The 14,124-nt window shown below is 41.1% G+C and overlaps 1 protein-coding gene across 1 annotated transcript; it reads left to right on the forward strand.

Annotated features, from left to right (window-relative positions):
* The first annotated feature begins 17 nt into the window (after positions 1-17).
* Positions 18-11,572, forward strand: E2F8 (E2F transcription factor 8). The gene is made up of 13 exons (XM_057373016.1): positions 18-222; positions 1,434-1,709; positions 2,004-2,160; positions 3,209-3,514; positions 4,145-4,306; positions 5,703-5,840; positions 6,159-6,368; positions 6,894-6,976; positions 7,251-7,736; positions 8,591-8,809; positions 9,661-9,790; positions 9,866-10,182; positions 10,877-11,572. Exons 1-13 carry the CDS (start codon positions 184-186, stop codon positions 11,048-11,050), a joined length of 2,697 nt encoding a protein of 898 aa, XP_057228999.1. The 5' UTR covers positions 18-183; the 3' UTR covers positions 11,051-11,572.
* The last annotated feature ends 2,552 nt before the right edge of the window (positions 11,573-14,124 follow it).

Consider the following 14,124-nt stretch of genomic DNA (forward strand, 5'->3'; position numbering starts at 1 on the left):
CCGGGCTGGGAGGCGGGAGGCGGCGGGACGAGCCCGGCGGCCGCGGAGGGCAGCGGGAACCGGCCCGTCACGGGGGCGCCGCCAACCAGCGCCTCCCTCCCTCCCTCCTCCCGCCCTGCAGAGCCGGCGGGACCTGCGATGTGGAGCGGCGCGGCGGGTGTCGCCTCCTGAGGCGGCGGGAGAATGCGGCCGGCGGGCGGGGAGATGGGGACCGGCGACAAGGTAATTCCTCCGGCGGGCGAGAGCAGCCGAGCCCCGGGGTTGCCGCTTCCCGCGGGGCGRTGGCAGCCCCGGTGCCCGCGCCCAGTCCCCCTGGGGGTGAAACCGCTTGGACCGGAGCGATCGCGCGTAGAAACCGCGGGATGGCAGAAAACGAGCGCGTTTTACCTTCGCTCTCATTTCTGTCCTTAACAAAAGTTCCTGAAACCTCATCTCTCACGACCTTTTTCCCCCGAGTCCTTGAAGGGCACTTCTTACCGGCTGCCCTTTCCTCTCTTTATTTTCCTCAAAAGAAGGCGGAGGAGCAGGTCTAACGATGTTTAAAGCACGTTTGTCTCGGGCGCTCATTCTGTGGCGCTGTGACAGGGCAGTTGCCATTGGCAGAGGGTCCCGCGGTGGTGGCGCTGGGCTGAGCCCGCTCCCCTCGCCATTGCGGGCTCACAAACCGGGCTGGAGCGGTGGGCTTCTCCCTGAGAGGGGCTCCCCCCTCAGCACAGCCCCCAGACCCGCTGCCCGGGGGCTCCGCGGGATGGASCGCGCATGCGCCGCGCCACGGCGCCAAAAGCCAACGGGGCGATGCGAGGGAAGGGACGAGGAAATGGATCGGTCCCGGGCTGCTCATGGACCCCGAKCCACACCGCCCTCGCATCCCTGCCCTTCACTTTATCCCTACCATCACATTCCACGCCTTTCTCCGCACCCAAGTTTGTTGGGAGCTTGTTCAAGTTCACTGTAAAAATTCAAAGCTTGTTAGCCAACACTTCTGTGACAGCTATATACTGGGCTGGTGGACAGCTATATACTCGGGGCTAAGGCGATTGTATGATAAAGGATGAGAGTTCCCTGACATGTGGRCTGCTGTMTGTTTAGCCCCACAAAAATATGTAAGGGCCATCACACCCGCTCCCGGGTCTTTGCATCTTTCAGCCATTCTTCGTAGCTCTCTGCTATGCATTAGTATCTGTTCTTATTGTGTTTACCTCAGAGGAAAGAAAAGGAAAATTAGCTGAGGAATAAATGCCATGGGCTCCAAGCCTTAAGCTACAGGGTTAGAAATGGTTTCAGAAAAGGGACTCATTGGCTCACAGTAGAACTGGAGATCTTGACTCAGAGCTACCTCAGAAATGCAATGGATCTCTATTTTTGGCATTGATAAATGGATCATGGTGCACCTGCTTTTTAATATCACTGTTGTTCTTTTTCTTGGTGTGTAGGAAAATGAGCATTCTGAGCCATGCAAAAATGTACTGAAAACCCCTTTGAAACAAGCAGCTACCTCACAGTTGGTACTGACAGAGAGACAGCCTGACTGTCAGCCTCTAACCACACCCCCGAAACCTAAGGAAACCCCTCCAGCAGATCCATGGACACCTACTTCCAACCTGAAAATGCTGATTAGGGCAGCCAGTCCTGAGATTAGGAGCAGAGAACAGAGAAGGCAACTGTCAGACAGTTCAAGTGAGGTCCTACAGACAAAACAYTGTTTGCAGGTATGTTGTAAAGTTGTCTATATTTATTTTTTTCTTTGCTTTTTTAAAGTTAGCTGAAGGCTGTTTATTCAGTATAAAAAATTGACATAACACATCTTTTTTTTTTAAGTTTTGATTTTGATGCATTCACCAAATATAAGCAAGGATGTTGATATGCACCAGATTCTGCTGGTTTTATTTCACAGCTGCTGAGGACAAAAGGAGATTTCTGGCTCCTTGACAGTGCTCACTACAAAGCTGTTGAATGTCTACTGTAGAAAAATCTCACGTTCTCTTTTCCTTATTCCCCTGTAGGAGCACTTATTGGGGGATGAATATGAAAAATCTCAGCCAAGTCGCAAAGAGAAAAGTCTCGGATTACTGTGTCATAAATTCTTAGCTCGATATCCTGATTACCCCAGCCCTTCACAGAAAAGTTACATTTGCCTTGATGAAGTCACTGAAGAGCTACGTAAGTTGGTGTTCATCCTGTTAAATATTTCTTCAGGCAATTCTGCCAATAATCTCTCGTTTCTCTTAGTACACTTTTGCTCCATACAATTTACTCTGTTCTCTCAAAATTATTTAAACCTAGTTTTAAATTCCTCATTCCTAGGGCAATCCTTTAAAATGCTGAAATTCTATCTGAGAAACTCTGAATTTGGTTTCATATTAAACATGTAAATTGCTGCTGATGTCACAAATAACTGGTTGCAGTTTTTTTGATCCAGAAATGATGACTGAGAGAAGTGGTTAGATTTTTGCAGCTAGCATTTCTCAAACTGAGCCCACAGCTTCCTGTCCAATCATGACATCAAAGCAAKACACTGCTTTCTGTTCTTGATGATAATTTAACTTTATCATTTTATATCACTCTTCTTATATTGCACCAATGTTTTCTGGAGAGTCACTAACATCAAGCGGAAGCTTTTTTGAATCAAAAGCCTATGGAGTCACAGTATTCTATAGCTTATATACTGATAATAGCTATAAAAATCTTAAAGCAGTATGAGTTGCATTTTATTATAATTTGTACAAAAGGACATCTCTTTTAGAAAAAGTATGGTCAAAACCAAGAGTTTATCAGACAAATGAGAAAAGAACAATGTGCTAATAAAATAACCCATAAAAAGAAGTTATAAAACAGTTCCCTACCGTGAATTTTCAAGGTTATTAAGGACACAATATAAAAACCAATGCAGTGAATAATTTAAAATGCTGTTTTTTCTAAAGCTGGATTGAAACCTATTTAGTGGCTCTTCTGRCACCAGTAACTTTTATTGTTAAGGAATGCTGAAAGCCAAGTGTAACTCTGGAACAGCAGATCCTTCCATATCTGAAGCAAGACATGTTTTCCTTGCTGGCAAGACTTATGGGGGCTATTTTCAGAAACTTTTGTGATGTGGAATTGGCAAAAACAGTTTAGGGGTATATTAAGAGGAGGAATATATGTTTCAGGTGATGCATGAGTGAACATATTTTACATAGCAGAGATGTCACAGTCATCATTTTCTCCGCAGACGTGGAGCGCAGGCGCATCTATGACATTGTGAACGTGCTGGAGAGCCTGCACATGGTGAGCCACCTGGCCAGGAACAGATACATCTGGCACGGGCGCCACAACCTCCCCCAGACCCTGCAGGCCCTGAAAAAAGTGGGAGAAGAGAAYAAATACATACAGCAAATCCAGATGATCAAGAAAAGAGAGTATGAGCATGAGTTTGATGCTGACAGTGAAAGAAATGAAGAAATGGCAAGTTCTTTTGGCTCAAGTGAGCAGTCAGAAATGTCTTTTGTCGAGCTCCCAGGAGTGGAATTTCGTGCTGGTAATWATTCTCAATAATGCAAAGAATAATATGTGCTTATAATAATAGATTTCTATGAACTTGGAAAAAAATATTTATTTGCCTTTTTTTTTTCCTGAGATGGTACTGTCCCAAAAGCATCACAATTGTTTRTGGTGAGAAAAAGTGCTCTGCACTCTTTCACTTGTGTTATTCATTCAATTAATGTAATTTGTTTCTACATCAGGTAGAAACTATCAAATCCACCAACATATAATTCAATTGCCACTACCACTGAATTGTTATAGAAGACAGAAGTTACTATTGAATAGTAGAGAAACTTAAAGCATRACTTACTCAATTTGTTTTATTAATTAAAGTTTGATTAATGGAAGAATTGTTAATTAAGAGTTAAGCATCTTTGGATTATAAGTTGTCAGACAATAGGAAATGTATGTGTGGGATACATCATCCTCTCTTCTTTTTAGTTAAGTCTTGGTATCCACCCAGTCATYTGTTTCTTGTCATGTAGAAACATGATTCTGGAGTCAGCATTGGCCCTGCCTGTTTGTTTGTTCTTGCAATTATTATTACTGACAAATTTCTTCAGTGTTTCATGTTTGTAGCTGGTGTGTCACTGAATACTTTAATCCTTTCTCCCRTCTGCTGCAGCATCGGTGAATGGCAGGAAGTACAAGTCCTTACGAGTGATGAGTCAGAAATTTGTGATGCTGTTTCTTGTATCAACACCTCAAATAGTGAGCCTTGAAGTTGCTGCTAAAATCTTGATTGGAGAAGATCAGTTAGAAGACTTAGACAAAAGCAAGTTTAAAAGTAAGTACAACAACAAGTGTAARCTAAATGAATTATTAGAGTACTACTTCATATAATGAAAAATACTTTCTTATTTTTCCTCCCACAAATATTTATTTGAGCCTCCAAAAACTCACTAAACACCTTGTGCAGTTTATAATTTGTGTATGCTCATTGATACATAACACCCACCTAAGAGGAAAAGTCCATTAAATCCTCTCTTCTGAAGCAGTGTGAGGCCAGGGTCCATGTGGGTAGCAATTTCTCTTTCCTCAAGCAGCCTGTCAAAGTCTGCAGCATCATTTCACCAAAGATGCCCCAGAATCATGCAAATCTGTGTTCTGGCCACMTAAATAACTTAGTAGAAATCTAAAGAAATTCTGTAAAAGTCCTGTGACCAACTTGTATATCAGAGGAAGTGAAACCCTGTGCTCTAACTGCCAATTATTTCTTCATTCTTTTACCCTTCTCTCGGTTCCCTGCGTACTTCCTCCTCTTCCTCTCCGTTCTAATGAAATGGTACTTCTAGGTCTAGGTCTGTACACATCTAATAACTAAAAATGGGCCTGCTTTTGAGKGATAATTGTGGGTTTCATCGAAAATTATACCTTTATGACTCTCAGACTCCTTTGTTTGTTTGCTTTTGTGGAATTGTATCTTTGCAAAGACTGATCCTGCTGGTTTCAGTTCATGATTTCCTTTCTAATGCCCCAGTGCAATATGGAGAGAGTGGGTGGCTACTCAGTAGGGTTTTTTGCTTGCTTTTATTTTTCCATAGAAAGAGCCTGTCTCACAATAAAAGCATTTTTAGGGTGTTCCTGAAATCCTGAAATTCATCTGCCTGTATTTCAGGTATCAGTCCCAGGTTTTACCATGTTCTTGGTTTGAAGCACAGTCCCAAATTCCATGACTTGCCAGACTTTAAACTTCCAGTATGAGTTTTGGCCTAAATGTTCACTTTGCTCCAGAGCTCACAGCTCAACCTGGAGACAGCAAAGAMCATGCAGGATGGTTATCCTGGTGGATTTTAATGTCTGTCTTCCCTCCAGTTCCCACATTTGCCATTTCATGTGTGTACCTGCCTTATAATCTACTTATTTTTACTACAGGATCTGTGTAGGTTTGATCATTGCACAGAAATGAACTTGTTTTGACAATGTTCTTTTTTTCCATATTTAGCATAATAAACTTTGCAGTGTCTTTTTTTCTAGATCTCTGTCATTCTATTTTACTTGTAAACTTTGTATCACAATGTTATTTCATTGTATAAATACTTGGTCCACAAAATCGTTATCATTCTTTTAAAGCTTTTTCCTTTTAGCTGCTTAAAGGGTGTTGCAATGTTGCAACATTTTTTTATCTGATACATGCTAACTTGTTAATTGCTATACTTTACCTTTATTTCTTTTTTTCCCAGCCAAAATTAGAAGACTTTATGACATAGCAAATGTTCTCAGCAGCCTTAAGCTCATTGAAAAGGTTCATGTTACAGAGGAGAGAGGTAGAAAACCAGCATTCAAGTGGACAGGACCCAAGGTCTTGCCAAATACTCAGGGTAGGTCTCTGAGTCATTTCCTTTTGTTCAGCTATGGTATTGATTGTTTCTTTGTTTCCTCTTCTAGAATTTTTTGACCAAAAGACAGAGTAACTAAGTAGAAAATCTTTTGCTAGCCACATCACCATCCTTAGTCCTTGACAGCACACCAACCAGAATCTATTTGCACACAGTGCATGTTCTCATATTGACATGCTTAAATTTCCATGTTTGCTGCTGGTGGTACTTCAGTAATTATAAATCAGGCTCAAATAATTCCTTTTAATTACTGAATCTGCATATAATATGTATTTTCTCCTTTTTTTTTTTGCTTTTCAGATACAAAACTTGAAGCAACTTCTACAACCTGTTCCCCACCTATTTCAGAATCCATCCCTTCCAAAGAGCAGTGCTCAAAAGCCCTTTTTCCTTCAAAAGGAAAGCAAAACTTCACTCGGCATTCATCTCTAATAAAATTAGTTAAGAGTATAGARAATGACAGAAGGAAGATCCAGTCTGCTCCAACTAGCCCAGTTAAAATAAGTGCCAGTAGGTATCATCTTCTAAATTTTCTATTAGAAACCTCTTTTTCTTTATTTTTAAGTCAGATGTAGTCTTGCATTAAATATTTGGGCTTGTCTTCTTCTCAAAGGACTTGCAGATGTGTAGGTGGTATCTCCTTACAAAAAATACATCTTAAAAACTGTCAAAAATATAGAAATGGCTACAAACCTTCTGTTTGTGTAGGATCACTGATTCTCTGAACCTGCTTTGTTGTGGRAACTCTGCTTTGGATCATACTATCTAAGCAGTTCTGTATTCCAAAAAGTTGCCAGAAAATTCCCTGTTAATGTTCATGTTCTTGTTAGAGATCCTCTTTAGGGCCTTTAAAATTGTTTTGATGTAAGCTGACATCCAGTTGATCAAATCAGATCTGGGCTGAGTTTGAGGATAAATTACAACATTAAATGTGTGTGTTGCATTACATAATGCAGCCTCCTGAAATTAAGGTTAAAATTTAACTTCCACATTTGATATATTAACAGTTCTGATTTGTTTTTCTTCTCCAACCAGGTACTTACCAAAGTTTACCAGTTTTCCCAAATACAATATCTCAGTTTCCAGCAATCMCTAAACATCAGCTGGAAGGACAATCCAAGTAAGTTTGCACAAGTTTAAAGGTGAGAAGCTTTATGATGCCATCGGCCATTAAGTTAAAATGATGCTCAGTTTGAGTGGTGCAATAATCTGAAAAAACCACTAATCCCTGGTACTGCAGGCTATTTTTCATTCATTTTCTCTTTAGTGGATTGAGAAGTACAAGTTTGTCCTTGTCTTTGTATTACAGAAGATGATTTGTCAAAGCATTCATTTCTGCATCAAGGAATTAAAATATGTTTGTGCTTTTTTTTTTTTTTTTTTTTTTAAGGAAAGAAAGCAGAAGAGATGCAAATGAAAGGTGCCCTGTCCTCGCCTGAGGTTGTCCCCAAGGCTGAGCCCTCTCAGCAGCCAGCTCTGAGCCAGCCCCTCGGGGTGTGCCCTGCCAGCCACAGCTCGGTGTCACCAGTCATCCTACCTCATCCTCAGTCTGGGGTTTCATATGCCATTTATCTGCACCCTTCCCAAGCCCACACCGTCACCACCTACAGCCCAGGCTTCATGTTGCAGCCTCTGCCATGTGCTAACGTAACTGGAATTAAGAGTAATAATTCCAAAGTATTAAATAAAATAACCACTGAGGGAGGGGACGCTCAGAGAGCTACGGATGAGCCAACAAAGCCCTTGGCAGCTGAAGAAAGACCYGATACGAAATCAGAAACTTCATCTCAGCGGTGCCTTAAAAGATCACAAGCATTACAAGAGAATAATTTAATTAAAAGGCGTAAAAGTGACGAGGAAAGCCTCGATGCTTCTTCGGTGAGTTAAATTAGTTTTAAAATGCCATTTTATAGTTTAGTGATGTTGCCACCTACTCATTTTTAAAGTGGTGCAGGAGGCTGCCAGAGAGTGTAGGCGTTTTAAAGAGCATCAGGTTTGTAGAGATGGTGTTCATTTGTTGTGCTTGCTGATGTTTGAGGGGCTGGGGTTTGTGTCTAAGAAGACAAAGTGTACWGATGTCAGTGAAAATAAAGCAACTCCCCAACACTATCAGAACTTACCCATTTATACATGATTCTGGAGTAGGTCAGGTTGAGAGTGGGGTTGTAAGGAGGTGGTTTTCAAGGTCCCTTGCATTCCAGGATTCCATAAACCTGTTGGCATCCATTCTTGGCTTTAGAGATGTTAGGAGGGAAAGTGGACACAGAAGGCACTGGACAGGGAATGTCCCAAAATCCTCATACCTTGTAAATGTTTCCACCAAGTGTTGCGTTGTCATAGGCATAATAGAACAGCACATGAAGAAAAGAGGTTCAGATAAACTTGATGTATATGGAGAGACTGGGGCTGGATTGCTTTCTACTCCTCAGCTGCTGATTGTTCTAGCATCTCTGTAAATTAGAAATCTRCTGTGAATTTGACTTGCCAAATCAGTCATTATATGTTCTGGGTGTTTTATGACAACACGTGCTGTCAAACATCTGCTACCTGTGAAAGAGGTGCTAWCATGGACCTGGTGATCCTAGTGACCAGAAATTTTTATAGCTCAAGCTTGGAGAAAGGCAAAAGCTTGCTTTCTRGYTTTTAAAARTRTATAAATATCRTAGGACTGYAATTGAGAATGTTAAGCCTTACAAYATCTGCCTTTCTTTCTCTATGTACTTTATTCAAAGGGAGAATCCACTAAGAATGAAAAACAACCTTCCAGTAACTCACAAATGAATCATGAAACAGACACTGTCCAGGAGGAGAGACAGAATGAAAGCAAAACAGTAGATCAAAACGTGGCAAGTTGCTGTGACCAATGTACAAAAGAAAGTGTTCCAGAAGATGATGATAAAATCAAAACTAAACAAGACATACCCGTGGCATTTGCCATTCCTGCTCCTGAGGTAGGATTTGTCTTGCCATTCTTTGGGAAAGCACCCCTTGGAGTATTTGAAAAAGAAACAAAACTGTAAGAAACTACATCTATATAGATTGTTTTTGCTTGGATTCTTTCCAGTGTGCTTTTGAAGCCTTGTTTGTTAGGAATGCAGGACTTCTGTTTCTGCATTTAGTACACAAATAAGAGAAYATGAAGAGGCTTTCAGGCTTCCATTGGAATGAAGGTCACACTGAGGAGCTGAGGGCAGTGTTGTCATCCTTCACCCCCCACTCCTTTGTTTGCATATGCATACTGTCAAATACTTTGACACAATCACACAAAACTCTTCATCAGTTAAAATTCASTATTCTGCAGTTAAACTGACTTGCTGCTGTGGAGAACCTGAATAARGAACAGTTCTGATGACAAAAACAGAATGCATAAATGCAAAAGCTTTAYCTTCCAGCATTTGTTTTATGAAAAACGCGATCCAAGAGTGAGGTGGTGTGATAATTACTGGGTCCGGGATGTTTCTTTTGGAAAAAAGTATTCAGTATCAGGATTTGTTTTCCATCTAGTCAAATTGCACWGTGTTAATCCCGGGTGGATTTCCAGTTCCCCCTGAGAATATCAGCTGGAAATGGAGCCAGCTGAGTTGCGTGTGGTTTTACTTGAAAGAGCATGTCCTTGAGTCTGATTGTCTCATTTCAGACAGAAGGTGGCACAGACATGGGGTATGGGATCCTGGGGCACGGGGGATAAAGAATAAGGCCTGGGTGGGGAATTGCAGCTTTGGAGAAAGCATTTGGAGTTTGTTTATTATTTATTATTTATCGTGTGTTTGGGCTAAAGGTGCGCTGTCTCTTTCTCTCTCAGACTTTTTTTCCGTCTGGTTATCTCATTCCTCTGACTCACTGCACCCATGGCAACAAGGCAGAGTGCTCCAATAAAGAGAAGGCTGGGGTKTGTTCCCTGCAGCACACAGCCTACAGCTCCCCCATCACTGGTGAGTGTGCAGGGAAACGGGCACAGGGGCAGGATTCACCCCAATGCCCTTCAACACCTGGTGTTTCTGTTGCAGGTGTCATTCCAATGCCAGCCTCAGAACTGAAAACAGTCAATATTCCTGCTTTTCATATAACACCCTTGAACATAATGCTGTCACCAACCTCCATAGCTGCTGCCCCTGTACTGAGCAACTCCTGCCTCAATTCGAGCAGCACCACTTCTGCCCCAAATCCAAGCTCTTCAGCTCTCAACTTTATGCTGCAACACATAGGACTAATCCCTGCTGGTGTGCAGGTTCCTGCAAATCCTGTTCTTCAGCACGTGCCAGTCTCTTCCCAGTCAGAAAATATCAGCCACAGCTCAGGAAGCACAAACGTGCAAGAAGGGAAGGTGAGTAAAAATACATTGCAACTCGACCRTGCTGGGTTGAGTGGGAATACAGTGCAGTAATTCCCTTACAGCAGGTAAAATTTGTAAATAAACACTTTTTTTTTGATCTTTAGAAATCAGCACTGCCCAAAAAGAGCTAGCAGTGAAGGCCAGCCTAAGTACAGTAGAAATGAGAGGTTAGCAAGGAAGATAAGTGACTTATTTGTGGTGGAAGTGGAGCCAGCTGGAAGATGACAAGATGTGAAGAGACAACTGTTTTAGAGGGAGGATTTCACATAGATCTGAGATTGTGCTTATTAACAAATTGTCCATTTGCTATTTTGTCTTTCCTTCTTGTTACTTCCCTAATCTAAAGTTCTTGTGTTTAATAAAAGCATTCCTTTTAATAGGATAGGATTGTAGAGGATTTTAAATCCCTTTTTTCCCCACAGGAAGTTTCTCTGTATATTTTATGTAATACTTTGTTGCCTAATATTTGTTTGTATTAAAAAAGAATGGGATTAGAGAAACTATATTTTTATGTATTTAACAAGTAGATGTATTTATATAAAGGAATGCAGGTATGTCCTCAGCAAAAAGTTAAGTTTTTAAATTTCAGGGGGTAAAAAGTTTGCTAGCATCCTGCAGAAACCTAGAAGTAGAAATTACTTTTTATTCCCCCTTAAATGAAATTAACTTTTTTTTTTCTCTTTAGCCTTCTGCTCCAAAGGAACCTCAAGAGCCTCAGGCAGTTACAGAAAACTTTTTCCGCACACCAGGAGGGCCAAACACRGAACCTTCACTATCTGCAAACTCAGATGGTACCCAGAGAATCTCTCAAGGAACTCTATGTATTCCTCAAAGAAAACTTGAAGTTTCAGAAGACTAATTTTGGGATAGGGAATTGCTGACTGTGTTAGCAGGCAAAATGACTGGTAACACACTGCACACGTCTGGCATTGTATGATGGACAATGGTTTGGATATGTATTGCCAAGACCTCAATGCTGGAATAGCCTTAATTAATGCTTTAGAAAATAAAACTGACTCTTAAGGAGAAAGTTAATGCCTMATGCATTTTTCCAAAAGGCTTACCTGAAGTATTTTAACAACAAAGTTACGTATCTAGTGGGTTTTTTTGTGAGTGTATGTTGATTTCTTCTATGCAAAGTAAGCTGAAATTGTCTTTGTACAGAGAGGTACAGTCTATCAGTCAGTACATATTTTGCACCAAAAAAAAAAGAGTACTGTGAGTGTGTACATATTTTATGTCTTAACAAAAAGGCCATAGTTAAAATGTTTTGCTTCTATGTTTAATAATGCTCTTTTGTAAAGTTAGTAAGAAGCACAAAAAAACCCCAAAAATTTCTTAATCAACTTTTATATAAGTTAAGAATTATTTATACTGTATTTTTAAATCGATCTGTTCAGATTAAACTTACAGAAATTCTGCATTGACTTTTTCTGTTTGATCAAATTAATTACCAAAGTAATACATTRTATATTCCCTGGCATCTCTTTATTCTTTTTTTTTGTCAGACAGGGATAGCTGTGTTTTGAAGGAAGGGGGGAAATGGTATTTCATGCAAAAGTGAATTAAGTAACTCGATGTTATTTCCAAATTCTCTCATTGGACAGTACAGCTCCTAAAAACAACAGGTAGGAAGTAAGATATCACCTTGGAGCCTTCAGCAAAGAGTGTCCAAATATCACAGAAATTTTCTAATTCAAACCTCTTGAATTTAAATACAGACAGAATTCTTACATGCTGAAGGAAGAAAAATGAAAGCTCATGGAGTTCACCCTCAGATAACAAGTAATAGCTGACAAATTTACTGAAAATACAGTGTATCTTCTTTCCCAGYTGAAATGTGCCTGGCCAAATTGGGACAGGAGAAGTGGTAGCAAAGGCCAAAATTCAGGCTTGGACTGGGTGAAAAAGCATCGTTAAAACAGCTACCACAGTAAAACCAACTGCCCTGCTCTTAAATAATGCAAAATTCTAACTCAAAACACACCTGACAGAATAGGATCAGCATTGAAATATTCCTAAATGAGGGGGAAAGAGGAATAAAAGCTGGAAGAGGGAAGAATTCTCATTCCAGCACTGAGTAGATTTTTCTTCTCCAAAGAGRTAATTGATCTTACACCTGCTGTCAGGTTCATTCTGGAAATATAAAGGCAAAGGTTTTAGAAACTTTCATTGCTYAATGGAAACAAACTGCAACTCTTTCCTTTTTGAACACCTCAGCTGACAGASTAAGAACCTGCAGTGCTGAGCTTGGTGAAGTGCTCTCCTCCCCTGGTTTGGAGAGCTGAGCTCATTTTCTGGGTGTCCTCAGCTCCTGGCACACCRCAGGAGCTTCTTCACCAGCACTGCTCTCTCTGCCTTTTGAGTTTGCAGATTGAAGAGCTGCTGCTTCTCTGCTCCATGGCTCCCAGAATGGATTTGTCTCTGGTAGCCCAGCTCCCTGCTCTTCCCATCTTCCTCACCTGCCCTGGAATGGGACCCCGGTGCCTGCTGTGCCCTGGGCTGGCTTTGCCTTTGATTTTTTCCAGTTCTCAGGGCAGGGTTTTTAATACCAGCCTTTAATGTACAGAAAAATATTCTCCAGTTTGTGCATGGACAGATTCAGTTGAAGATTTCAAGCCTTTTCTTCCAATCCCAGCTCTTGCTGACCACAGTTGACCGGGATTTATTTGAAATGTCAACAAACGTGGARCTGTAAAGAGCCTCTCAAGAACTCATCCCCAGGGGSATGCAGTWGCACAGAAATTCAGCAGTACTCATYAGGAAAGCTAAAGGTCGTTCAYCTGCATTCTCCCCTTAAATCCTCTGCCAGATTCAAAGAAAAAATCCTTAGGTTTTGCCCCAAAATGTTTCTGCACTGATTTCCCTGCAGTTGGTTTTGGTGCAAATCCATCCGAGTATGTGATCTATAAAACATGAGTGAAGATTAGGGAAGGTTCATCTCTCCACATTAAAAAATCCTTGCCAGACTCAACAGCAAATGGATTTATAGGTTCCTAAGACTTTTCTTAACAGCCTCAGCTAACAGACCCCTAAAATCCTAAAGTCTGATGTGGATTTGACATCTAATTTCCCTACACTTCCATGAAAGCCTGTGAGTTGAGACTTTCAGCTTCAGAGTTGTGGTGTTTAACCCCTGGACAGGGCCTTTTGCACACAGCCAAGTCCATGATCCTGAACAAAGTTGCTGAATTCAGGCATCGCTTAAGAAAATGAGAATTAGCTTCTGAACCTTTAAAGCCCTTAAAATAAAAYCCTGCAGAAAGGTGTTTCATACTTTACTGCCCCCATCTCTGCCACATCTCCAAAGGGCCCAGTCAGGCAGGGCAAATATAACTGCAGTAAYTGGACAGGCTGAATATTGTACATATTAGCCACCCATCTCAATGTCTAAAACCAGTAAAAAAGGAAAAATGTGAGTGAAAAGCATAATTCTCTGTGTCCTAGAGGACAAATCAGCTGCATCCATCAAACCATGAACTGCAGCATGAAATGCTATCTAGTTTAAGACTTGTTTTATAGGGGGTGCCACAAACAGGTTTTGATTTATTATTATTTCTAACAATTGTTTTTGTCAATTATTTTTGGCAATGTGACCATTAATCACTAWATCCTCATTTCAGGGACTGTTACTTTATGATTCACATTTAAGCAATGCAATAGAGCAACCATAAGACTTTAATCTTTATTTGTGATCTGTTAGGCTGCAGTCAGGAATGTCCTTTAGGTGTAATCCGAGGGGCTGCATTGTTGTCCACCTACTCACAAGTGGACACAGGGGAACTAAATGCCAGGCTTTTGTCAGAGGTTATTTTCAGCGTGGTGATAGCAATGGCATTGCTCAGATCCCTGAAACTCTCCCTCCCCTCCCTTCCCAGCTTATAGGGCTGACAGAGGTGGTCACTGCATTTAAAGAGAGCAGGAACCCCTCCC

Source organism: Malurus melanocephalus, unplaced genomic scaffold (genome assembly GCF_030028575.1).
Source record: "Malurus melanocephalus ecotype Western Australia unplaced genomic scaffold, MMel_1.1 scaffold_182, whole genome shotgun sequence".
NCBI lineage: Eukaryota > Metazoa > Chordata > Aves > Passeriformes > Maluridae > Malurus > Malurus melanocephalus.